The following is a 24,252-nucleotide window of genomic DNA, read 5'->3' as shown; positions in this document are numbered from 1 at the left end:
GAAATAATAAATAAACAATAAAAAATAAACAGAACAGGTATCGCTGCATCCAAAAATGTCTGAACTATTAAAATATTCCAAATGTTTGAACATTGTAACAGGAAAAGAAATAAAAACATGCAATTTGCACCCAACAAAAAATTTAACAACCGTGAACAAAAGGTTGTACGTACCCCAAAAATTGTACTAATAGTACCTATTTTCCAATACAAGTCTAGGTAAACGAAATGGTACCATTAAAAATGCATCTTTTTCCGCAAAAAATAAGCCCTTATATGAACAAAAAAAATAAATTCAGTAACGAAAATGGGCCCGATCTTCAAGGGGTTAACTCTAGAAAACTGCATTAAAAACTGTAGTGGCATCCATTTAAAAAAAAGCAATTTTAAAAATGTTATTTACTAATTAAAAATCCAGTAAAATTGGAGCTGGCTGTAAAGTATGACATAAGATTGTATCAGAGGGTTATGGATGATACTGATGGGACAGGGGGTCACGGCTGATATAATCACATGGTCCAGTACCAAAAATAACAAATGGGGCCCAAAGGTCATCACTACAAGACCACCATGACATTTATAGCCCCCTACTGACTCATAACCAGCCAACCTTTTGTTTCCCTGAAATGTTTTTATTTCATCAGGGACCAGTGAGCCGGGGTCTTCTTAAAGGAGAACTCGCCAGTATGCTCTTTCCTTTGACTTCAATGGAATAAAATCACACTTTTCCCATTGAAAATAATTGATGTCAGTGGAAAGCCATGAAAACTGAATGGGGGCAGATTCCAGAAGCGTGCAAACCGCAACAGATTTTTCCACCATGTGACCATATCCTTTATTACACAGTGGCCACTGATTTCAGATCACAACTGATCATCAGCCCAGCATCATTCCAAGAAGGGTTGACCAGTTGTGACAATCCCTTTAAAAACATATAAGTTATCATAAAGCAGCCATATTTATTAAAGGGGTTGTGCCCAGTTGTAAAGTTGTAGGAAAATAACCATGTGATCAGTGGGAGTCTGACGACTGGGATCCTGACCGATCACAAAACCAGGGGGTCCCGTTACCCCCAAATGAATGGAGGTACGGGCCAAGTACAGCGTTTGGCTACTTAAGCCACTCCCACTGAGATTAATGGAGGGGCAACGGACATTAACGGTTGTCATGTTTTAAGAAACTGAATTAGGTTATAGGTTATACGCTCACTGAAAAAAAAAAAAAACGCACCCAGATTGAAATATCGAATTGCTGCAAAACTCATGCAGTTATGTCTCAGGCAGATAGATAAATGATTGCTGGGTGTGGTATGGTAAGACACCGGGTTTTGCCACAAGAGGGCGTAAAAGTGCTTCCTCCACTGCCCTATAAAAAAGGCTCCCAGAGGCCACTTTTGGGTAGTGTACCACTTTGTGAGAGATCATTGACTGCTAAACATGCCTCTACAACACACTTGAAGACATTTTGCCCACTGACAGACTTTGAGAGGGGGCGCATCATTGCATTGAGAGAGGCAGGATGGTCTTTTTGACGAACTGCTATCAGGAGGTGTTAGAAGCAGTGGTTACGTGAGGACATGCACACACAACAAACAGGCTTTGGGTGACTCAGACAGACCACCAGTAGAGAGGATCATTTGATCCGCTGACAAGCATGAGCAGCAACCACAGTTTCGTTGTCCACCACCAAACACAGGTGGCACCTTCATTACACCACGCTCTCTGCCCGGACCATTTCCAGGTGCTTAGCAGAAGGAAATTTGGTATCATGGTGCCAATTATGTGTCCTGCTATTGACAGCCAGACACAGTCGCCCATCGTTTGCAGTGGTGTCATGAACGAGAAACCTGGACCGCTATGGACTGGAACTGTACCATCTTTAGAGACGAATTCCGGATCGGTTTCAGGTTCGATGACAGTCAGGTTCCAGTATGGAGGCCTCGTGGAGAGCGCTTCCATCCTCCCTTTGCTGTGGAGCCACACACTGTTCCAACTGCTGGTGTGATGATCTGAGGAGCCATCGGTCACACCTAGTAGTGATACGAGGGACACTAACAGCCACATGTCTTCCTCTCATGGCAGGGCTTCCAAATGGCAGTTTCCCAGGAATGTTTTATCCAGAATGCAATATTTCCTTGGCCTGCCCGGTCACCACATTTATCACCAGTCAAGCATTTATGGGACCAGCTGGGACATCAGCTTCGGCAACCTACAAGTGTGCAGGATCTACAGGCCCAGCTGCATCATCTGCAGGCAAATGTGCTTCAAAATACCATACGGAACCTGTATGCCTCCATGCCCAACCGTACCTCATCTTGTATCCAGGTGGTCAAACAGGACAGAAGAGCCTCCTTTTTAATTGTACAGTTTTTCCTAATAAACTTATGGGATCTTTTGGCAGAAAAAGAACCGCCACTCCTGTTCCACCACTTTCTACGGAGACATCGCATCGGCAACTTAAGTAACGCCCAGTTCTTTTTAGCAGAAAGATCCCCTGTTTCTCCCTGAAACCAGACCACCCCTTTAAGTCTGCAGACAGTGCACTCTTTCCGACTCTTATTGTGGCTCAGACCTGCAATACTGCCACATGCATTGCACATATACATTCATATTAAGATGCTGCAGGTTCTTCAATTCTCTACTATAAAGTGCTCGTATGTCTAGCATTAAAAGAAGTCCCATACATTTCATGATGTGCAAATGAAAGGACACCCCCCCACCCCACAGCGCATATTCACTGACGCACATCTCTGCTCAACAATTACAAGACATTTTCCGTTCCTTACGTATTGTGTCACATGGTGCAGAGAGGAAAAAAAACAGCCAGCTAGAAATGTAACCTGAACTCGTACTGCTTGCTACTTCCGTTACTGCCCCAGGATGGTGAAATCACAGAACTGAACCTCTGGGATTCTGTGCAGCGCTGCCAAGAAGGATGGCAAGGCTCTCAAGACGAAGCTCGGCGTAGAAGGTACGTGCTCAGTCCCCAGTGTCGAAGGTAAGTGACTGATGACAGGAACATCAGAAACTTTCGTAAGAGTTGTGACCCTGCCTTGTAGCTACAGAGAGTAAGTAAGGTACAGGGGTTGGAGCCTGAAGGCAGATTATTTATTCTGGCCTCAACGTTGGAATTTTAGGAAACTGCCGTGGAATCTGGACCACATCAGCACTGTGGAGCCAGACTGACTAATATCATGAAGAGATAGAAGTAAGCTTGCAAGAAATAAGAGCTCTTCTTGTTTCTTCTGCACAAAATGTTATATCTAGAAATAGTCTTTGCATTGCAAAGGGTTAAACCCATGATGAAACGTCCGCCAATGTGAAGTGACGTGCCACGGATTTAAAATCTATACCGCAAGTCAATTTACACAGTGAATTTATTGGGCAGAGTGAGGCTGAAATTTGGCAAAATCTCATTCACTTTGCCAGTACTGTAAAAAGTTGCAGAAGTGCTGCATGCAAATCCTTGGCGTATCTACCCTGTGTAGAGATACCCTAAAAGGGGTTCCATCAGGATACACACCAGGGGCATATTATGGGGGTACGCCATCAATGTCCAATGACCACAGTCAGCCACCGCTACACAACTGGTTCTGCTCGTCATGGTTGGCCATTGACTACTGCCCATCTTTACTTCTCCTAAAGTATGAAGCAAGGACCTGAGCCCTCCTCTCTGCCGTTGTCAACGTACATACTACTGGGGGCACTATAAGGGTCATTTTTAGAGGAAGTCAAAGCAGCATGCTAAAGGTAGGGCTGGCTTGGTGTTGTGGTCCACATCTCACCTCCTAAGCCTCCTGCTCCATATCTATGTTAGAGACAATTGGAGAAGGAGAACAGAACGTGGCCGCTATTGATGACCACCACAGAGAGACAACCTCTGAGGAGGTATCCTGTGCTTGCCAACTTGTATTGGCCCCATCTACTTGTGTTGCCCCACCTTCTCTCAATTTGGACCCATCTACAACATTGAGGTCACTTTTAGTTTTTTTTTTCCAGGGCCACTTTAACTTCCCAGTTCCCCCCTGGCCGGATAACATGATCGAGAAGGTGGATTTCTGTTGTCTGCTACTCTGAGATCACCTTAAATGGTGCTCCTGCGTGCACAGTGCAAACAGCTGTAACTTCCTTATTCTGCACAGACGCCTTTCTATAATATCTTGCAATAAGACCCCCCAACCAGGGAGGTCGCAGAGGAAGCTTGCAGAAGGTACAAAAATTACGAGTGAGGTGACAAGGTCCTAGAAAAACGCTTTCGCTTTGCATTACTTTCTTGCTCCCCACCTCCACGCCACCAACCGCTGCTTCTAAGTACAAGCCCCTCTTTGTACAGGAAAGAGGTGGAGCATTTTAAATATAGCAGAGGAAACCAAAAATACTAGGTTTAAAAAAAAAAGCAGAACTCTAGAACACAAGTAAAGGCTTCTGTCCCTAACCACTGGAGATGAGTAGATATTTTGGGAGAAGCTTCTCTCTTTAGCAAACTGATTGGCAATTTACTGCCTGAGATGCTGGATCGGAAAAGGTGGTTTGCCACGAAAGAAATGAAATTTTGACATACTTAGCAAAATTTTAAAAAGACATTCAAATACGGCAGTGGTGCCCAACCATTTTTCATCTGAGGGCCGCACTAGACTTGGTATAAATTTCGCGGGCCGGAACCAGGTAGCTTTGCCAGAAAGAAATGCAAACACTGTGAGGGGGCACGTGTGAGCATTACTACTGTGAAGAGGGCACATATCTGGGCATAACTACTGTGAGGAGGGCACATATCAGGGTATAACTACTGTGAGGAGGGCACATAACAGGGCATAACTACTGTGAGGGGGCACGAGTGAGCATTACTACTGTGAAGAGGGCACATATCTGGGCATAACTACTGTGAGGGGGCACATATCTGGGCATAACTACTGTGAGGGGGCATGTGTGAGCATTACGTCTGTCATGAGGGCACATATCTTGGCATTATTACTGTGAGGGGGCATGTGATGTATACATGTGTGTAATGTATGTAGTGCAGTATGTGATCACACACTGCACTACATACATTACACACATGTATACATCACATACTGCGCTGTCACCTTCTTCTGCAGGTTTACCTTGATGTCTGGTCTTTAGGCTTCAGTCAGATCCTCCACCGCCATGCTTGCGCCGTGTGCCCGACACCACCAGGAGCTGGCCCCTCCTCCTTTCATCTCCCGCCGGCTTCTCCTACAGCAGGACGCTCTATCGCTCCAGTGCCCGCCCAATCTTACCAATCAGGGGCGTAGCTAGAAATGACTGGGCCCCATAGCAAAAAAATGTATGCCCCCCCCCCCTCCCGGATCTCCCACCCCTTCCAGGGCTCCCACCCAAACACCCCTCCAGGACCTCTCACCCCAACATCCCCACACCCCTCCCTAGATCCCCCTTCAGTGTCGTCCACAGATCCCCCCCTTCAGTGTCGTCCACAGATCCCCCCCTTCAGTGTCGTCCACAGATCCCCCCTTCAGTGTCGTCCACAGATCCCCCCTTCAGTGTCGTCCACAGATCGCCCCCCTTCAGTGTCGTCCACAGATCCCCCCCCTTCAGTGTCGTCCACAGATCCCCTCCCCTTCAGTGTCGTCCACAGATCCCCCCTTCAGTGTCGTCCACAGATCGCCCCCCTTCAGTGTCGTCCACAGATCCCCCCCCCTTCAGTGTCGTCCACAGATCGCCCCCCTTCAGTGTCGTCCACAGATCGCCCCCCTTCAGTGTCGTCCACAGATCGCCCCCCTTCAGTGTCGTCCACAGATCGCCCCCCTTCAGTGTCGTCCACAGATCCCCCCCCCCTTCAGTGTCGTCCACAGATCCCCTCCCCTTCAGTGTCGTCCACAGATATCCCACTCAGTGTCGTCCGCAGATATCCCCCCAGTGTCGTCCGCAGATATCCCCCCCCAGTGTCGTCCGCAGATATCCCCCCAGTGTCGTCCGCAGATATCCCCCCAGTGTCGTCCACAGATATCCCCCCAGTGTCGTCCGCAGATATCCCCCCCCAGTGTCGTCCGCAGATATCCCCCCAGTGTCGTCCACAGATATCCCCCCCAGTGTCGTCCACAGATATCCCCCCCAGTGTCGTCCACAGATATCCCCCCCAGTGTCGTCCACAGATATCCCCCCCAGTGTCGTCCGCAGATATCCCCCCCCAGTGTCGTCCGCAGATATCCCCCCCAGCCAGAGCCGCTTCCTAGCTAATTTATTCACTGCACTTGCCTCTGTGAAATTGAAGAGACGCGCCGTAATCTCGCACAGGCGCACTGGCAGAGGCATCGAAGTGCGCATGCACCGTCCTCCTGGCCTCTGCCAGTGCGCCTGTACGAGATTACGGCGCTTCTCTCCAATTTCACAGAGGCAAGTGCAGTGAATAAATTAACTAGGATGCGGCGCTGGGCGGGGAGATTGCAGGCACAGGCAGCATCGCTTTGCGGCCTGTGCCGTTCGCACTTCGCAGCGCTCCCTGCACTGATAAAGTCCTGTCACTGCGCGGGCCGCATGACACGGCTTCGCGGGCCGCATTTGGCCCGCGGGCCGTAGGTTGGGCATCACTGAGTTACGGCATTGATCAGAATGTTCCATTCATTCCCAAGACGGCAACCTTAAAGGGGTATTCCCATTTCAGACAAGGGGGGCATATCGCTAGGATATGCCACCATTGTCTAACAGGTGCGGTGGGACCCGCACCGATCTTGTAAAGGCAGCTGGTAAAGTCCCGGAGGGCGCACTGCGTGGCTGCCCTCCATTCATTTCCATGGGGCTGCCGAAAAATAGCCGAGCGCTGGTTCAGCTATTTCCGTTGGCCCCATAGAAATGAATGTGAGCGGTGGCCGCGCAAGCACGTTGCGTTCCCATTTACGTCTATGGGGCGAGTGCTTGGTAGTTGCCGGACCGGGGTCCTCCAGCCACCACTTTCCCCACTCCATTTTCTCCCCACCTCTGGGACCCGTAGCTATCAGACAATGGGGAAATATCCTAGGGGAAATACCCATCCCCATTAAATCTCACATATTGGCAAACTGTAGGTGACTAATTCCATACAGCAGACACCCGGGGCTAATGTTTGCAACCAGTGGTAATGCTGATCGCAGGCATTTAACCCATCAGAAGCCATGGTCAAATGTGACCACGGCATCTGAGAGCAAACACTTTTGGGCCTGGAACAGCTCCCCCATGAGGCAATCGGGGGAGCTGTTTGTTGCCTGTGAAAGGCCGGAGTCTGCTGGGGCTCCAATGCCTTTCACAGGTATATTCCAATGTAGGCCTGAAGGTGGCAGCACCTAATCGCAATATACTGAATGTTCTATTTGTCAATGGATTTATTTACATTGATATAGGAGTGACGATCTAACGATTGCATGATGTTAGGCCCTCGGGGGATTAAAGGGAAGTAGAAAAAAAATGGTTTTAAAAAATATAAAAAAAATATATAAACATTAAAATCACCCCCCTTTCCCCAGAACAAAAATAAACGATGAAAAAAATAAGCATCGCCACATGCGAAAACGCCTGTACTGTTAAAATATAAAAATACTTATCCCATACGGCGAACAATGTAACAGAAAAAAAATTCACTGCACTTCACCTACCAAAAAAATTTTAAAAAAAAATTTAAAAAAAAGTCATACCCCACACACACCCCAGAATGGTATAAATAAAAACTACAGATCGTCCCACCAAAAATGAGCCCTCACTCAGCTCCATGGATATAACTATAAAAGGTTATGGGGGTCAAATATGGTGATGAAAAGAAAAGAAAAAAAATTCCCAAGTTTTTTTTATTTTTAAGTATTAAAACAGAAGAAAAACTATATAATAGCTCCCGGCACCGCAAATGATTAACTGTTTGAGAAGGCACCGGCGCTCACAGTAGCCTTCTCGCAGCTTAACCTAGGTCTGAGATGGCTAACCTCCGGCACTCCAGCTGTAGTAAAACTACGACTCCCAAGAAGCACAGCTGCTTGGCTGTTCTTAGAACTTTATATAAATTAATGGAGCATGCTGGGAGTCGTAGTTTCACCAGAGCTGGAGCGCTGGAGGTTAGCCATCTCTGCCCTACGCCAGTGAAGTCACGTCCATGGGTCATATAGTCTAGGCACAGCTCAGCCCCATAGAAGTGAATGAAGCTGAGCTGCGATACCAAGCACGGCCACTATACAATGGACGGCGCTGTGCTTGGTAAGTGGAGAGAAAGGTCGCGGCGCTGATGCGAGTCTGTCCTATCCTGAGGACAAGTCATCAGTACTAAACACTCAGAAAGACCCCTTTAATGGAAGAAGAACTGGGTCATCTACAGAATTACCAGTCCAAAGAACAGGCAGAGCACGGATAACACTGTATGATACTTCCTGCTAGATCAGTATTTCTCAGCTCCAGTCCTTAAAGTGGTTTAAATATGACGATCTATCCTCAGGATAGGTCATCAATATGTGATTGGCGAGAGTCCAACTTGTGTGAGCGCTGCGACCTCTTCCTAGTCTCTGTAACATCCCGTCTATTAGTCATAGGGCTTATTGGTTACATTCAAGTGAATGGGTCCGAGCTGCAATACCAAGCCCAGCCACTATACAATGTACGGCGCTGTGCTCTTAGCAATGCAGCCCCTTCAAAAGGCTGATCGGCGCGGGTCCCAGGAGTCCGACCCCCACTGATCAGATATTGATTATCTATCCCAAGGATAGGCCATCAATCTATAAAGTCCCAGAGGATCTTTTTAAAAGAAGTTGTCCAACCAAAATGAAAAATGGGGGGGGGGGGAGAAGAACATCGAAGGTTAGAGAAAGGGTCTGCTTTATGTTCCAGAAATAGCTCCACTCTGGTATTGCAATTCATCCTCATTCAAATGAATGGACACCGTCCACAGACAGGTGTGACACCTTCTGGAAAGAAGCAGAGCCTTTATTTAATCTTAGAAAACCCCTTTAAATACCTCCACCATTAATTTTTTTTTTAATGTAATTCGATTCTAATGATGGCACTTTACTATAGCATTTACTATAGCCATGCTATCAGCGCAGGCTTTGACCCCCGACTGTATTACTTAGATTATCCCCAAAATTGGAGGTCTTACATGGGAACCAAAAATTGCCCCTGCCTCAGATAGTCTCTGAATTAGAAACCGTTCAGGTTGAGCTTTTTCTATCTGATTACCATTACATAATCACCTAAAGAATCAGAAAAAAACTGCTACCACCGTCCTAGTTCTATCTCAACAAGCCTGAGGTTTCCACAGTTACCTTCAATGAACACCACTGTGGTTCCACTGAATCTCTATCACGAGGAGCCCGGACTTTAACCTCATCTTCAGGTCAACACGTGTTTTATCTGGAAGTCCAGTCGTCCCCAATTCTCTCCATTATTGTCCATCAGACAAGGATATTACGCTGATTGGTAAACACAGCAGGTGGCCAAATGTTCCATCGCTGTGACTGATGACAAGATGATGAGCCATAAAAAGCAACTTTACCTCACGCACAGGCCTGGAATATTTTTGTCTCTAAAATCCTGCTAGAGAGCAATCTGAGCGAGACGCGAAATGCGGTGGGCGACAGATGTTCTGAGCTGGCGTTACAGCGTGCTCCTCTCCGTGTGATGACATCTTAGGAGGCTTCAAACGCAGAGGAATATTTATTGATGAAGCAGATGGAAAAACTCATCAGTCGCATTTAATTGTACACGCAGTGAAATTCCATTTTCTCAGGAAAGGACTACTGCTGATCTCAAATCCGATGGTCCCCGGGACTTCTCCGAGGGCCGTGGCCCCTTTGTCTCAAGATTCGGAGATCTTTGGGAGATCTTCAGAGTTGGAAATCTCACATTTATGGCATCCCCGCTAACATCTCTCTGAAGATGAAAAGGAAGGGGCACACACTTAAAGGAACGCAGCTCTTCATTCCAGTGGCCTCCCTGCTGTTAAAGGGAAAGTCACATCTTTGGTTTTAGTTTTATAAATTAAATTTAAGTATACTGAAAAAAAATAATACAATGCGCTCATTTTTAAAATACAGAATGCATCTATTTTATTATATTTTTTTTAAAGGCAGTGGCTGCAATACTGTTGGAACATCCTTCCTTTCTGTATTGTGCGTATAGACCAGTGTTCCCCAACCTGTGGCTCCACAGCTGTTGCAAAAATACAACTCCCATCATCCCACACAGCCTGCGGCTATCGGAGCATGATGGAAGTTGTAGTATGGCAACAACTGGAGAGCCACAGGTTGGAGATCATTTTGTATAGACGGTGTGGGAGTTTGCTTCATGGCGGTTACGATAAATGGGAGTTAATAGACAGAGAAATGTCATAGATTGTTACAGTACCCAGGGAATGGACCACAGTCCTCTCCCTCCTGGGAGTAGGAAGTTGCAGGACCGCTGCATACAACACCCTATCTATATGTATAGGGTTATAATCCTGCATTACAGAATCTAGGTCTCTAGCAGTACAATAAAGTGGTCATTAAAGGGAACCTGTCACAATGAACATGATGTCTGATGTTCAGGCAGCGTCTAATAAAGCACAAAGAGCTGAGAAAACTGATTTTATATCTAATATATAAAGCTGAGTGTGTGTGTGTGTGTTTGTGTGTATGTCCACTAAAGGAATCCGCACCGTCGCATTTACAATCACGAAATTTGGCACACAGGAACATCAGGTGTCCGGGAAGGTTTTAGAGCAGGTCTCAGCTCTCTAGGACGTACCCAAAAAATGCATTAGCCAATAGAAGCTTGGTCACATGACCCTTATCAGCCAATAGAAGCTCTCAGGTCCTTCAGCCTCCACATACAGTTTTACTTCAGGTTTCCATAACAACCCAGCCATTTATCTTCACTGCTGTAGATGAGCTTTAAAGGAAATCTGTCACCAGGATAATCGCTATTGAAGTAAAGCCGTGGCCTAATAACACTTAGTACCTTATTTCCAGATGTGCCTTTGTTCCAGCAATAGATGTTTTTATCCTCTGAAAATCCAGTTTATTTGAAATGGAAATGAGCCAGTAAGGTGCCCAGACACGCCCCCGGTCACAATGTGACCACCCTCAAAAGACGTAAAACCCCGCCCCAGGTCCCGCTAAGCCAGGCACCTGATCCGATTAGGCCACGCCCTCCCACCCCTGAGCCGACGGGGGGAAAACCTCCCTTGCTGTGACGCTCTGCGCTGCGATTGGACATAATGCTCCTATGCTCAGTATTGGCATACTGAGCGCGAAATTTGTGGGGGGCCATAACAGGGTGCAGGAGCGCTATTTTAAAAAAACAGGCAGGCTGGCAGCATCAGCGGGGGGTACCCCGCAGGTACAGATATTTATCTCACTTACTACAAACCCGTGAAAGGTCCTCTTTAAGCCTTGAATGAACAGGGATTTCAATGAATAAAACATAAGTTATACTGAATCTTTTTCCACAATATATATACATATCAAAGAATCTGCTCAGCTTCTCCTGCTCTATAAAGCCTCATTCACACATCAGTGTTTCACGGATGTACGTGTTCTCCACGGACAGCACAGGTCCCCATTCATTTTAATGTGTGTATCCAGACATCAGTGTTTTAGCACGGTCCGTGGATTTAGCACGGATGCATGCTCTATTTTGTCCATCACGTCCATTATAGCCTATGGGTCCGTGAAAACCACAGACACCATCCGTTTTTCACAGATTATTAGGAAGAGATGCCTTGAAAATTATTTTTCAGCTGTTCAGTGTCAGTGAAACACGGACGCAACACAGACAGCAAAAAACGGACACACGGACCCAACATGGATCCTTCACGTACAACTTCACAGATGCATCACCTGTTCACGGATTCGAGCACAGACGTGTGAATAAGGCTTAACATGCACAGGTGGGTCTGCATATCACATGTGACACGTTCCTTTTAAATCTCCCAAATGAGATAACGCCGCTGTTCACATCTGTTCCGTTCAGGGCCTTTGTCGCAGACTCTCCCTTTAAAAAACAAAAACGGACTCGCACATGGAGACTATAGTCAATGGGGCCTCCGTTTGGTGCCAAATCTGTTTCGTTTTGAACATGCCCGTAAAGGACAACCCCAATATTATTTTCAGAACTTGATTTACCCTTGTCCTCTGTTGCTTATTTTCATTAGTCTGACCTATTATTTCGGAGCAGGACGATGGTATAATAAAATCTGTAAATCACGGGCAGTTACGGAAACTCGAGGCCATTTTCAATGCTGTTTATGCTGGCTGAGTCTCAGCGCGTTTTAAGGAGAAATGCTTGATTTGTGCGATCGGGCAGCAAATCAAAGTGTTCTAAAATCTTGAGTTTCCCCATTTGGAAAATAAGATTGTGTGCGGTCATTGTACTGTTGAGCCGATGCCTGGGAAAGGAATATTGATCCTTTGTTAGGAACTACAGGTCAAGACGGTGGCCACATGATAGACAATGAAAGTATGACATGACGGTACACCCTTCATACAGCGTATATTCAATAGTCATTCCATCAGCTCCAGGCGAACACCTGCGCCCCAACTGCTTGAAAACATCAGTGACTTATCGTAATCTGTGGACGCTTAAAGGGGTGATTTTAATATAATTCAGCACGAAAAATGAGTCACTTCTGTAATATACTTTCAGTTAGGGCTCATGCACGTGACCGTATGTATTTTGCGGTCCGCAAAATAAACGGATGACGTCCGTGTGCATTCCATATTTTGCGGAACGGAGCAGCTGGCCCCTAATAGAACAGTCCTATCCTTGTTGGCAATGCGGACGATAATAGGACATGTTCTATTATTTTGCGAAGCGGACATACAGAAACGAAATGCACACGGAGTAACTTCCGTTCTTTTTTTGCAGACCCATTAAAATGAATGGTTCCACATATGGTCCGAAAAAAATATATAAAAAATTTGAATGCCCATGGAAAAAAAATACGGTCGTGTGCATGAGCCCTTACAAAAATGCTCCAGTTGTGAGATATTCTCTATACTGCATTATAATGGCGCCCCCTGGTATATTCCGTATGGCTTTATGCACGTCCACCTACTGAGGTGGTCACACCTGCTCATTTCCATCCTTTGACTGCCACCAGCCATATCTGCTATTAGAAGCTGTGACAGTTACAGGAAAAGAGCTGCAGCAGAAAGGTCATTCCCTGAGCTTCTATAGGGAGAGAGTTGCAGTAAAAAGGAGACACTCCCTGACCTGTGATAGGGAAATAGCTAAAGCAGAAAGGACTCGCCCATGGAGGAATACACATGCCCTCTAAGAAAAGGACACCCCCCCATAGCGGTCAGCTAGCAGAGCAATTGGAGCAATGAATGAGGAGATCTCTGGATCCATGTGAGGTACAGGATGGTTCTAGCTATGTTAGAGATTGTCATGTACTAGATGATGTCTGATATTAATTTTTAACATTAAAAGGCTTGTCCCACGAAGAATATTCTACAGTTTTCAAACCAGCACCTGGATGTGAATACTATTGTAATTGCATGTAATTAAAATGTAGTAGCTACTGTGTCTGTATAGCGCCACCTGCAGTTTTCTTTTCTTACTTCTTTGTCCTGCTCACTGAGACGGCCGCACATGCTCAGTTTCATCCTTCACTTGCCTCCTGAGCTGTGATAGGGAGAGCTGAGACACGCCCCCTGAGCGGCAGCAGAAACGACACTCCCCCTGAGCTGTGATAGGGAGAGCATGGACACGCCCCCTGAGCTGCAGCAGAAAAGACACTCCCCCTGAGCCGTCAGCTTGATATAAATATAACAGAGCAATGAATGTGGAGATCTCTGGATCCATGGGAGGTAGAGGGCTGGTTCCAGCTTTGTTAGAGATCGTCATGTCCTATATGATGTCTGATTTAAATTTTTTACATTAATCATGAGAAAACCCCTTTAAAGGTATACATTCAGATGTTGCTGTTGACGCACGGTCGACAATCACATTAAAAAAGACATGCAATCTGGTGTTGGGCCATGCGTATCGCAATACCGTGGCAAATGATGGTAAAACCACACGTGGTTTTACAGTAACACCTGAAAATCCCCTACGGGTGCTAGTTTATGGCCATTACTGGTCGCAGCTAACCGTTGCGATTTACCTCTAATTGCTAGGCTGCACCTGGAGTTGCAACCTGAAAAAATGGCAAGTCAAGCTGCAGCCACAATAAATTGTGAGCGCTACCCGTGTTCAGTAACACGTGTGTAATAGCATGCTTAAAGTCAGAGACAGTTCTCAAATTTATAACCAGATGGACACCCTCTAAGACAATTAAGAACATGTTAATTAGTTATTGATTCCAAAGCAAATCCATCCATTAATTCTAGATAATTACTAAATGATCCATAATTAGGATATCAATATCCGATCGGGGGGTGTCTGACTTCCAGCACCCTCACCGATCAGCGTTTGGAACAAACTGTTGCACTGGGGAACAGCACCATAGACTGGGTAGTGGCCATAAGCAGTAACTGCAACAGCAAGGATAAGTGGTTTATTAGTAGAAAATAAAGCTACACTCAAAAATACCATATAGATCATTATACAGTATTTCACAAATAGAGTTTGCACATTGCTGCATACTACAGATGTTTCCTATGACTGTATGTATGGTAACTTGATTGGCTAGTTAAAAAGATAAAACCTTTAAATCTTACCTTAGTGTTTTCTGTAGCAGATTCCTCAGACACCTGTAAAGGAAACAACAGGTAAGTAATCAATGATAGGTAAATGCAGGACCTTAGTATTTGGTGGCGCTAAAGAGTGTATATAGGCCCTAAATGGGTTTTTGCTGGGTATAAAGTTATTTGATAATATGGCTATTTCCACATACTAATCATTACTACAAACCAAAAGTCCCAATCTGTTACGGCAGTGGATGTGGAACCACTAAGTCAACCAACAGATTGAGCTAAATCTAAGGGAGTTATGCTGGTGATGCCCTGGTTTTCACCCTTTAATCCACATACAGGGATCAGGACTTCATTGCAGTGGAGCCACCAGGCTGCTACCTCCTGGAGTAGTCTCTGTGTGGTTGACTGCTGACTCATGAGGGTCAGAAACACCAGTGCAAAAACCCGAGGGTTCAGGCAAAATCGCAGTCAGGGGTGGCGGAGTACGTGGAAGGTGCAGGTCTGGTCAGTCAGTGCAGGGTCAGAATCCAGGAATCAGGCAGAAGTCGGTACATAAGCAATAAAATGCATACAGCACACATGTTGTCACTGTACCGGCTGTGACAGAGGTTAGAAGATCGGAGAGACTGACTGCACGTAAGGGTTAAATGACAATCTCTCGATTCTCAGTGTTGTGGTTTGGTAATGACCACACCTCTTGTCAGGTGCAGCCCGTGGTCATTACTGTATTCCCTACTTAGTTTGGTCTCACACTTCATACCATGCGGTTGATATTCTCTGCTTGGATTTGGAAGAGTTGGTGTGTGGACCTTACCTGTGTTCCTGCTAATCCATTTTCTATAAGATAAAAGTTGTACTGCTCTTTGTATTTGGTTGTTTCCCCTGTGCTTGTTGTTACTAGGCCTCAGGGAGACTGGTTCGTTCACCTGGGAAGGAATCAGTAGTCTCATTCCCTGCCACTACCTAGGGCATTTCAGGGCTCCTAGGGTCTAGGTTCCAGCATATGTATTTTCCCACCTTCAGGGTCTATACATACTGACAGGAGTCAGGGCCAGGTTTAGGGGCTTCCTAGGAGGTGACCTTTTCCCTCTCTCTAGCTTTGAGGCCTAGTTCTGTGTCCCTCCCCTCCCCTGTTATCGTGACACATGTGCAGGAACTACCAAGCCAGAAAACCTACTGTTCAGGCACTTTCCCAGAGAGAAAAGTGCTTTAACCCCCTTCCCGACCAGCACCATACATGTATGGTGCTGACTGGGACTTTGAAGAAGATTAACAGGTTTCAACTTTCATAAAGCAGACACACATGGTTAATGTCCGCGACCAGCATAACCATTTAATCCTTCGGATGGTCAAACGTGACCACAGCATCTGTACGCATTAAAATCCAGAAGTGCGCGCTATCAGGTGTGCACTGGCTCCCCCCCGTGGGGATCAGGGGAGCCGAAGTGTGTGCGCAGCAACAACTGTCCTCCTTTGAGACAGGAGACTGCTGCACATTAGTTCCTATAAAGCCCCCGCCTGTGGGCTGAGGAACACAGTATAATTCCCATAGATTCCAATGCTAATGCATTGGAGTCTATGAAAGATAGAATCTAATGATTGCTTGTTATAGTTCCCAATAGGAAAATTAAAATAAATAAAAAAAATAAATAAAAAAAAGACATCATGGGCATCGCCACGTGCGAAGACGCCTGTACTATTAAGGCTACTTTCACACCAGCGTTTCGGTGTCCGCCTGTGAGATCCGTTTCAAGGCTCTCACAAGCGGCCCCAAAGCATTCTGAATGGATGCGGATCTGTTCAGAATGCATCAGTTCGGCTCCGTTCCGCCTCCATTCCGCTCTGGAGGCAGACACCAAAACGCTGCCGTTTGACATTGACACAATATGGTGCAATTGCAAACGGATCCGCCCCCCATTGACTTTCAATGTAAAGTCAGGTTGGATCCGTCTGACTAACAATTAGACTTTTTTTTTACATAGAATGCAGACGGATCTGTTCTGAACGGATACCATTGTTTGCATTTATAGGTGCGGATCCGTCTGTGCAGATACCAGACGGATCCGCACCTAACGCAGGTGTGAAAGTAGCCTAAGGTATAAAAATATTTATCCCATACAGAAAACAGCAAAAAAAAAGTCAAAATGACCGATTCGCAGTTTTATTAGTCGCTTCTCCTCCAACAAAAATTTTATAAAAAGTGATCAAAAGCCGTACCCCCCAAAATGGCATAATTGAAAAGCACAAATCGCCCAACAAAAATGAACCCTCACAAAGCTCCATACACATAACTACAAAAAAGTTATAGGTGGAATTAAAAAGTGCAACTTGTCCCGCAAAAAAAAAAAAAAAAGCCCTCATACAGCTATGTAAATGGGAAAATAAAAATGCAATGGCCCAGAAAGGCAGGGAGTGAAAAATGTAAACGCAAAAACGAAAAAAGGAAAAAAAAAAACTCTGGGGCAGAAAGGGTTAAGTACCCAAAGATGACCAGCCATTGGCTGGTGTGAATTAGGGTATGCGCTGACCCTTCAAGAGCGAGAGGAAGCGCGCAGGCAAGTACAGGAGACAGACCTGCCAGCAGGAAGTAGGCTGCAGCCTGCAGAAGAGCGGCGGATATGGGTTGATAGGGAAGACAGGAGGAGAGAAAGGGAAGCATTGCCCATGCCTACTCAGGATAGCGGGACAGCGGCGGGCACAGGCCACCAATCTAACCCAGTAAAAATCATATCTTCTCTTCTCTAAAAAGTATACAGCTCCTGTGACAATTCATCTCCTGCAACTGTCCACCATTTACACCTCCGTCATGGCTATAGAAGACATAATACAACCGGATCCGTTCATGACGGATGCATGTGATTGTATTATTGTAACGGAAGCATTTTGGCAGATCCATGACGGATCTGCAAAAAACGCTAATGTGAAAGTAGACTTCGAGTGTAATGAATATCCGTTCATTCAATATATAGCACATCGTATATTTATTATAGTGGTCCGGACCCATTATGTGCTTTTATTTATAACAATCGCTGCTATACGAATTGCTGTCATATATGTGCGGATTACTTCGGGCCTAAGGTTATCATCTATAGATATATTTGCGAGATATTTTATGTTATTAATCATGTTCAATATTTTATTCAATATGAATTACCCTCTGTTTGAATCAGTTTGGTTTATTGGTACTTTTTGAAGGGGGCGCCGCAAACAGAGCACCCATACTTTTTATATCTGAGAGGGTGAGCCACTATTATAGTTTTTTACTGTTTTCTACAAATCAACCAGGAACAACCTCTTTAATCCACAAGCAAGTCCTTTCTGAACTCAGCCTCCATCATCCGACTCGAGTTTCACCTGCTACTTGCAGAGTATAAGCTCCGATTGATGTCACATAAAAGCTAATATACACGGCTCATTTATAATAATTTATTCCAACAGCAATGTTCCAGGGTTTTTGGCTTTAATCCAGTGCAGGGCCGTATATATTGGTCCCCGTGGAGTCACAGATTATCTCCCTGAAAAAAGCCAGACTACAGGTGAAACTTGAGTTGTGCGGCAGAGGATGAGTTCAGAAAGGACTTATTTAATTTAGGATCTATCAAAGAAAGTGAAAATAGTATAAACTAATTTTCACTCTAAAGTTTATTTTCATCAAGTACCTGTCACGGTCCCTCTTATGACAGAGGTGAGAAGATCTGAGAGACTGGCGGCACGTGAGGGTATCAGATAGTCTCTCTGTTTTCACTTTGCAGTGTTGTTGTTTGGTAATAACCACACCTCTTGTCAGGTGCAGCTTGTGTTCATTACTGAGGCTCTATTTAGTTCTAACTCACACTGCTTACCATGCGGTTGATATTTCCTGCTGGAGTTGGTTGAGCTGGAGTGTTGTTCCTTTGGATCTCCTGCTCCTCCATTCTTCTTTAAGCTAAGTGCATTTTGTTTTGCATTTTGTTGTTCACTTGCGTTCAGTTGTTTTCTAGGCCTCAGGGAAACACTGGTTCCTTCATCTGGGAAGGAACCAGTAGTCTCACTCCCTGCCACCACTCCTAGGGATTTCCAGGGCTAAGGTTCCAGTGTATAAGTATTTCCACCTTCAGGGTCATATTGGCAGGAGTCAGGGAGAGGTCTAGGGATTCCTACGGTAGGAGGTTACCATCCCTCTCCCTTAGCTTTGAGGCCTAGACTCCGGTCTATTTCCTTCTGTGTGTTATCTGGTGTTTTCCCCTCGACATTAACCGTGACAGTACCCATTTCTCCTTGGATAGTTTTAAATTTTTTTAGAAAAATTTACCTAATTTGCAATTTTCTCTTATCCCCTATGCTTGAATCCTACTTCCTGGTTTGTCACATGACTAATGTCCCATCATGCCTTAGGGCAGTGAGATGTGTCCTGACATCAGCAGGACATGTGACACTAACCAGTTCGTTTTCTACTGCCACATATGCAAAATGCTCTGTGTAACTGGATTTATAGCAGTTTTTCAGTCTGTCTGTTATCTGTCCATCCTTACATCACAGACTCTATAACTGACATGTAACTGACACTGCACACAGAGGAGCGGTTGATGAAGGGAAGAAGCATTGTGAGCATGTGCGTCCTGTATTACAAGATTCCACTACAGGATGTAACCAACAGCAACTGAAATCAAAATGGATTTGCCACAGGGTACAATGGTAGGCTAATAACTTTGAGATAAAGCGATTTTGCTTAATGTATTTACGGAAAGTGATATAACAGAGATATCTGTTGGGTGGGGTACATTTATATTAGTGGCACAACCCCTTTAAGGTGACATGTCAAAGTAAAGGGAGTAAAGGTGGCCATACACATTCAACGAAAGTAATTTGAACCAGTAACTAACATGAATGGGGCATCTTGCATAATACGGACAACAATAGGACAGGTTCTATTTTATTTAGGTGGCGTGGAACGTACATACGGATGAGGAAAGCAAATGGTGTGCTGTCTGCATGTTTTGCGGCCCCAATGAAGTGAATGGGCCGGCATCCGACCCACAAAATATGTGAATCGGATGCAGACAAAAACAACGGTCATGTGCATGAGCCCTCATACTAATCAGTAGGGGTCAAACACCCAGGACCCCTGCCGATCAGCTGGTTGAGAAAGCACCGATGCGCGCAGTAGCACCGTGGCCTTCTCTCAGCTCACCAAGCACAGTGCCATACATTGTACAGCGGTTGCGCTTGGTATTGCAGCCCAAGCTCATGAACGTGATGTCACATGGTCTAAGCTAAGCTGCGAGAAGGCCGCGGTGCTACTGCGAGTGCCGCTGCCTTCTCAAATGGCTGATCGGCGGGTGTCCAACCCTCACTGAAGGTCCTTGCCAGGGCTTCACCATGTTCTCCAGATTCCCCTCAAATTTCTAAAATGCTATTAGTAGGTTGATCAGCTTCCTAAAAAATTGCAGGTATGTCTAAGACATAAAAATTAGATTGTGGATAGGGACTGATAGAAATGATGACGAAATTGTACGGTACTCCAGAATATGTTGGCATTCTTGACCGGCTGTCCCGAGTTTGACCCTTTCCTTACAAGCATCCCAACAGAGAAAATTATTCTAAGTCCGATTCTTGTAGCTGCGGGACAAATCAGTTTAACCCAGCTCTAGTAATACCCTTAATAAATCCTAAAGCATTTTCTTACATTTTTGTCATCCTCCTTTGTATTACAATGAGATTAATTTGACTACTTATTGATTTCTTATAGGTATACCGTTAGAAGAGGGAAAGAGAAGTTGGACAACCATGGGCTTTGAAAATATGACCGGGCTTTTTTACCCCAGCCAAACTCTGGGCGGACCTCACACGGACATAGAAGATATTATTACTTCTCAGAACGTCATTTCAAGGGTCATGCACAGCTATCTTGGCATACTGGTCCCTCTTGGTTTACTGGCCGGTATCTTCTGTGTGGCCATACTAATTATAAACAAGATGAAGCATAACACACTGGATAATCTGGACTTCTATCTTCTAGCGTTGGTGGTTACAGACATTACAATTGTCTTGTACTCTTTTACCTCAAACACAAGACCAGGCTATCTGGAAATTTCTAATTTAAGTTGTGGGTTCCTATCATGTTTCTTCAACGTGAGCTATTTCTTCTCTCAGTACTTGCTGATTTTAATGTTCTTCGTCTTACTCCTCACAGATGACTACACATCTCAAAGTCATCTGAGATACACCTTTCTTACTCTAACGTTGTCAATACTTATGTCTGTAGTCAATGTGTCACTGCTGGGAACCTATCATAAACTTCAAAATATAACATACTGCCAGTTGGACCCATTGAATGCTAAACCAGAATACGACATTATGAAGTTCACTGCTGGATTTGGAGTCCCAACCCTGGTACTTCTCATCTTTACCATTCTAATGATTATTCAAGCTCGGAAAGTGGAAATGTCTGAGAAGATCCAGGTTCACGTGGTTCTTTTATGTCACATTGCAGTTATTTTTATATGTCGACTTTTCTACAACATCATGCTCATCAGGAGGACTGTTCTAAAGATTCATGGCTTCTACATGTCTCCTAGAGAGGAGTTAGTCCTGAACATTGCAGAACTAGTAGTATTTGGAGGAAGCTGTATCAGACTTATATGCACACTTGTGCTGCATAAAACATGCAGGGAAGGTCTCAAGAAATCGGTGCAATTCTTAATCAATAAGTGTAGAAGAAAAGAAACGTCCAACAGTATAATCTAACCATATGTGGTCCTCATCTGGATTCTCAACCATGTAAAATATTTACGTTATAAGAAAATATCTATCACATGTAATAAGCTAGATATGCATATACAAGAGGTCATTCCAAAAAAATGTATATAGCCATCCTCAGGGATGTACATACCATAGAGTTATGTTATGTGTTTTGCTATGTGGCTCCTGGTGAAGGTCCATCTAGGTTGGCCTCTTCAATTGTTTTACTAAGCAGTAAAAAAACACAGTCTATTGATCACCTCTACATAGGTCCTACAATCTTCCTGCAAAGAAAACTGAGGAATCCACCCACAGATCATGGAAAGAATATGGGGGGCAAGCAAGCATCAAGTCTTTCTGTTTCAGGTGGGTAGGGATGTGCTGATGTAAACCTGCACCAGAAGGGTCATTTTTATCAAGATCCTTTAGGAAGAACTGAAGATAAACCTTCAGGTCTTGGTGCTTTGAAGGATACTGAATTCTCCAAGCCTTAAAAGGGTTTTCCGGGATTTCTTAACTGATGACCTAGCCTCTGATCGGTGTGGGTCCGACTGCCGGAAACCCTGCCAATCAGCTGTTTGAGAAGGCACTAGTGCGCGTAGTAGCACCACTGCCTTCTCTCAGCTGACCAAGCTTCAATGGAGCTGGGCTGCATTTAGGCCATGTGACCGATGAACGCGTCATCACATGGTCTAGGGAAAACCGCGAGAAGGCCACAACACTACTGTCAGCTCCGATACCTTCTCAAAAAGCTGATCAGCGGGAGTCTCTGGTGTCGGACCCCCATCGAACAGATATTAATGACCTATATTCAGCGGATAGGTCATCAGTTAAAAATATAACTGAAAACCTTTTTAACCAGCAGTCTTTTCTCACACAAAATGGGATTAAAATGCCAGCTGTCTAATGGAAACCGGGCAGATCCCATTCTAATCAATACGGTTCATCAGACGCTATTAATTTCAGTCATGTGATGGACCCAGCAATGATCTTTTTTTTCTAGAATGAAACAGAGAAATGGAAAAAACTGGTGCAGATGTGAACGCTGCCTAATCCAGCAAACTCTTTGCATCATGAATACAGTATTATACACTTTTTATATATGTATGTAATATGTATTTCCATCAGTGTTGTTACTAAAGTTGTATTTGCTTTTACAGACTGTGTGAGGATAAAGTGTCCAATTTATCAACTTGCAAAGCCGAAATAATACAGCTAAAATGCTATCCACACTGAATATATAAACGCAACACTTTCAGTTTAGCTCCAATTTTGTATGAGCTGAACTCAAAGATCTGAAACATTTTCTACATACACAAAAGACCCATTACTCTCAAATATTGTTCACAAATCCGTCTAAATCTGTGTTAGTGAGCACTTCTCCTTTGCCGAGATAATCCATCCCACCTCACAGTTGTGGCATATCAAGGTGCTGATTAGACAGCATGAATATTGCACAGGTGTGCCTTAGACTGCCCACAATAAAAAGCCACTCTGAAATGTGCACAGTTTTGCCTTACTGGGAAGGGGGGGGGGGGTCAGAAAACCAGTCAGTATCTGGTGTGGCCACCATTTGCCTCACGCAGTGCAGCACATCTCCGTCGCATAGAGTTGATCAGGTTGTTGATTGTGGCCTGTGGAATGTTGGTCCTCTCCTCTTCAATAGCTGTGCGAAGTTGCAGAATATTGGCTGGAACTGGAACACGCTGTCATATACGCCGATCCAGAGCATCCCAAACATGCTCCATGGGTGACATGTCCGGTGAGTATGCTGGCCATGCAAGAACTAGGATGTTTTCAGCTTCCAGGAATTGTGTGCAGATCCTTGCAATATGGGGCCGTGCATTATCATGCTGCAACATGAGGTGATGTTCGGGGATGAACGGCACAACAATGGGCCTCAGGATCTCGTCACGGGATCTCTGTGCATTCAAAATGCCATCAATAAAATGCACCTGTGTTCATTGTCCAGAACATACGCCTGCCCATACCATAACCCCACCGCCACCATGGGCCACTCGATCCACAATATTGACATCAACAAACCGCTCACCCACACGACGCCACACACGCTGTCTGCCATCTGCCCTGAACAGTGAAAACCGGGACTCATCCGTGAACAGAACGCCTCTCCAACGTGCCAGACGCCATCGAATGTGAGCATTTGCCCACTCAAGTCGGTTACGACGACGAACTGCAGTCAGGTCCAGACCCCGATGAGGACGACGAGCATGCAGAGGAGCTTCCCTGAGAGAATGAAATTCTTTGGTTATGCAAACCGATTGTTGCTGCAGCTGTCCGGGTGGCTGGTCTCAGACCATCATGGAGGTGAACATGCTGGATGTGGAGGTCCTGGGCTGGTGGGGTTACACGTGGTCTGCGGTTGTGAGACCGGTTGGATGTACTGCCAAATTCTCTGAAACGCCTTTGAAGATGGCTTATGGTAGAGAAATGAACATTCATTGCACGGGCAACAGCTCTGGTAGACATTCCTGCAGTCAGCATGCCAATTGCACGCTCCCTCAAACGTTGTGACATCTGTGGCATTGTGCTGTGTAATCAAACTGCACATTTCAGAGTGGCCTTTTATTGTGGGCAGTCTAAGGCACACCTGTGCAATATTCATGCTGTCTAATCAGCACCTTGATATGCCACAGCTGTGACGTGGGATGGATTATCTCGGCAAAGGAGAAGTGCTCACTAACACAGATTTAGACAGATTTGTGAACAATATTTGAGAGTAATGGGTATTTTGTGTATGTAGAAAATGTTTCAGATCTATGAGTTCAGCTCATGCAAAATGGGAGCAAAACCGAAAGCGTTTATATTTTTGTTCAGTGTATATTGCGGTATACCCCAAAGGTAGTGAGCTGGCACACGTTTGGACTGTATAATTAATATCAAGCTGTTTTTATAATCATGAGG

At 45.1% G+C, this 24,252-nt stretch overlaps 2 protein-coding genes across 5 annotated transcripts in view; one reads left to right on the top strand and one right to left on the bottom strand.

The window, feature by feature from the left end:
• Nucleotides 1-24,252, bottom strand: part of C7H7orf50 (chromosome 7 C7orf50 homolog) — a 239,383-nt gene that overhangs the window by 119,493 nt on the left and 95,638 nt on the right. Inside the window, exon 3 of the mRNA XM_040441332.1 lies at nucleotides 14,632-14,664. Within this exon, the coding sequence (XP_040297266.1) occupies nucleotides 14,632-14,664 (33 nt within the window). The remainder of the gene's footprint in view (nucleotides 1-14,631; nucleotides 14,665-24,252) is intronic.
• Nucleotides 2,818-22,566, top strand: LOC121008650. 4 transcript variants are annotated; one of them, XM_040441328.1, is made up of 3 exons: nucleotides 2,818-2,969; nucleotides 19,126-19,281; nucleotides 20,336-22,566. In XM_040441328.1, exon 3 carries the CDS (start codon nucleotides 20,374-20,376, stop codon nucleotides 21,331-21,333), a length of 960 nt encoding a protein of 319 aa, XP_040297262.1. In that variant the 5' UTR covers nucleotides 2,818-2,969; nucleotides 19,126-19,281; nucleotides 20,336-20,373; the 3' UTR covers nucleotides 21,334-22,566. The 4 variants fall into 4 exon arrangements, with proteins under 4 accessions (XP_040297262.1, XP_040297261.1, XP_040297263.1 ...); XM_040441327.1 differs by having other exon boundaries at nucleotides 2,818-2,996; XM_040441329.1 differs by lacking the exon at nucleotides 19,126-19,281.

The sequence above is a fragment of the Bufo bufo genome, chromosome 7 (genome assembly GCF_905171765.1).
Source record: "Bufo bufo chromosome 7, aBufBuf1.1, whole genome shotgun sequence".
Classification (NCBI taxonomy): Eukaryota; Metazoa; Chordata; class Amphibia; order Anura; family Bufonidae; genus Bufo; species Bufo bufo.
The sequence above is the reverse complement of the archived record's forward strand: the minus strand, read 5'-3'. Positions and strand labels throughout refer to the sequence as shown.

Coding starts and splice junctions, on each gene's coding strand:
- LOC121008650 (XM_040441329.1), top strand. CDS start 20,374: ATGGGCTTTGAAAATATGACCGGGCTTTTTTACCCCAGCCAAACTCTG.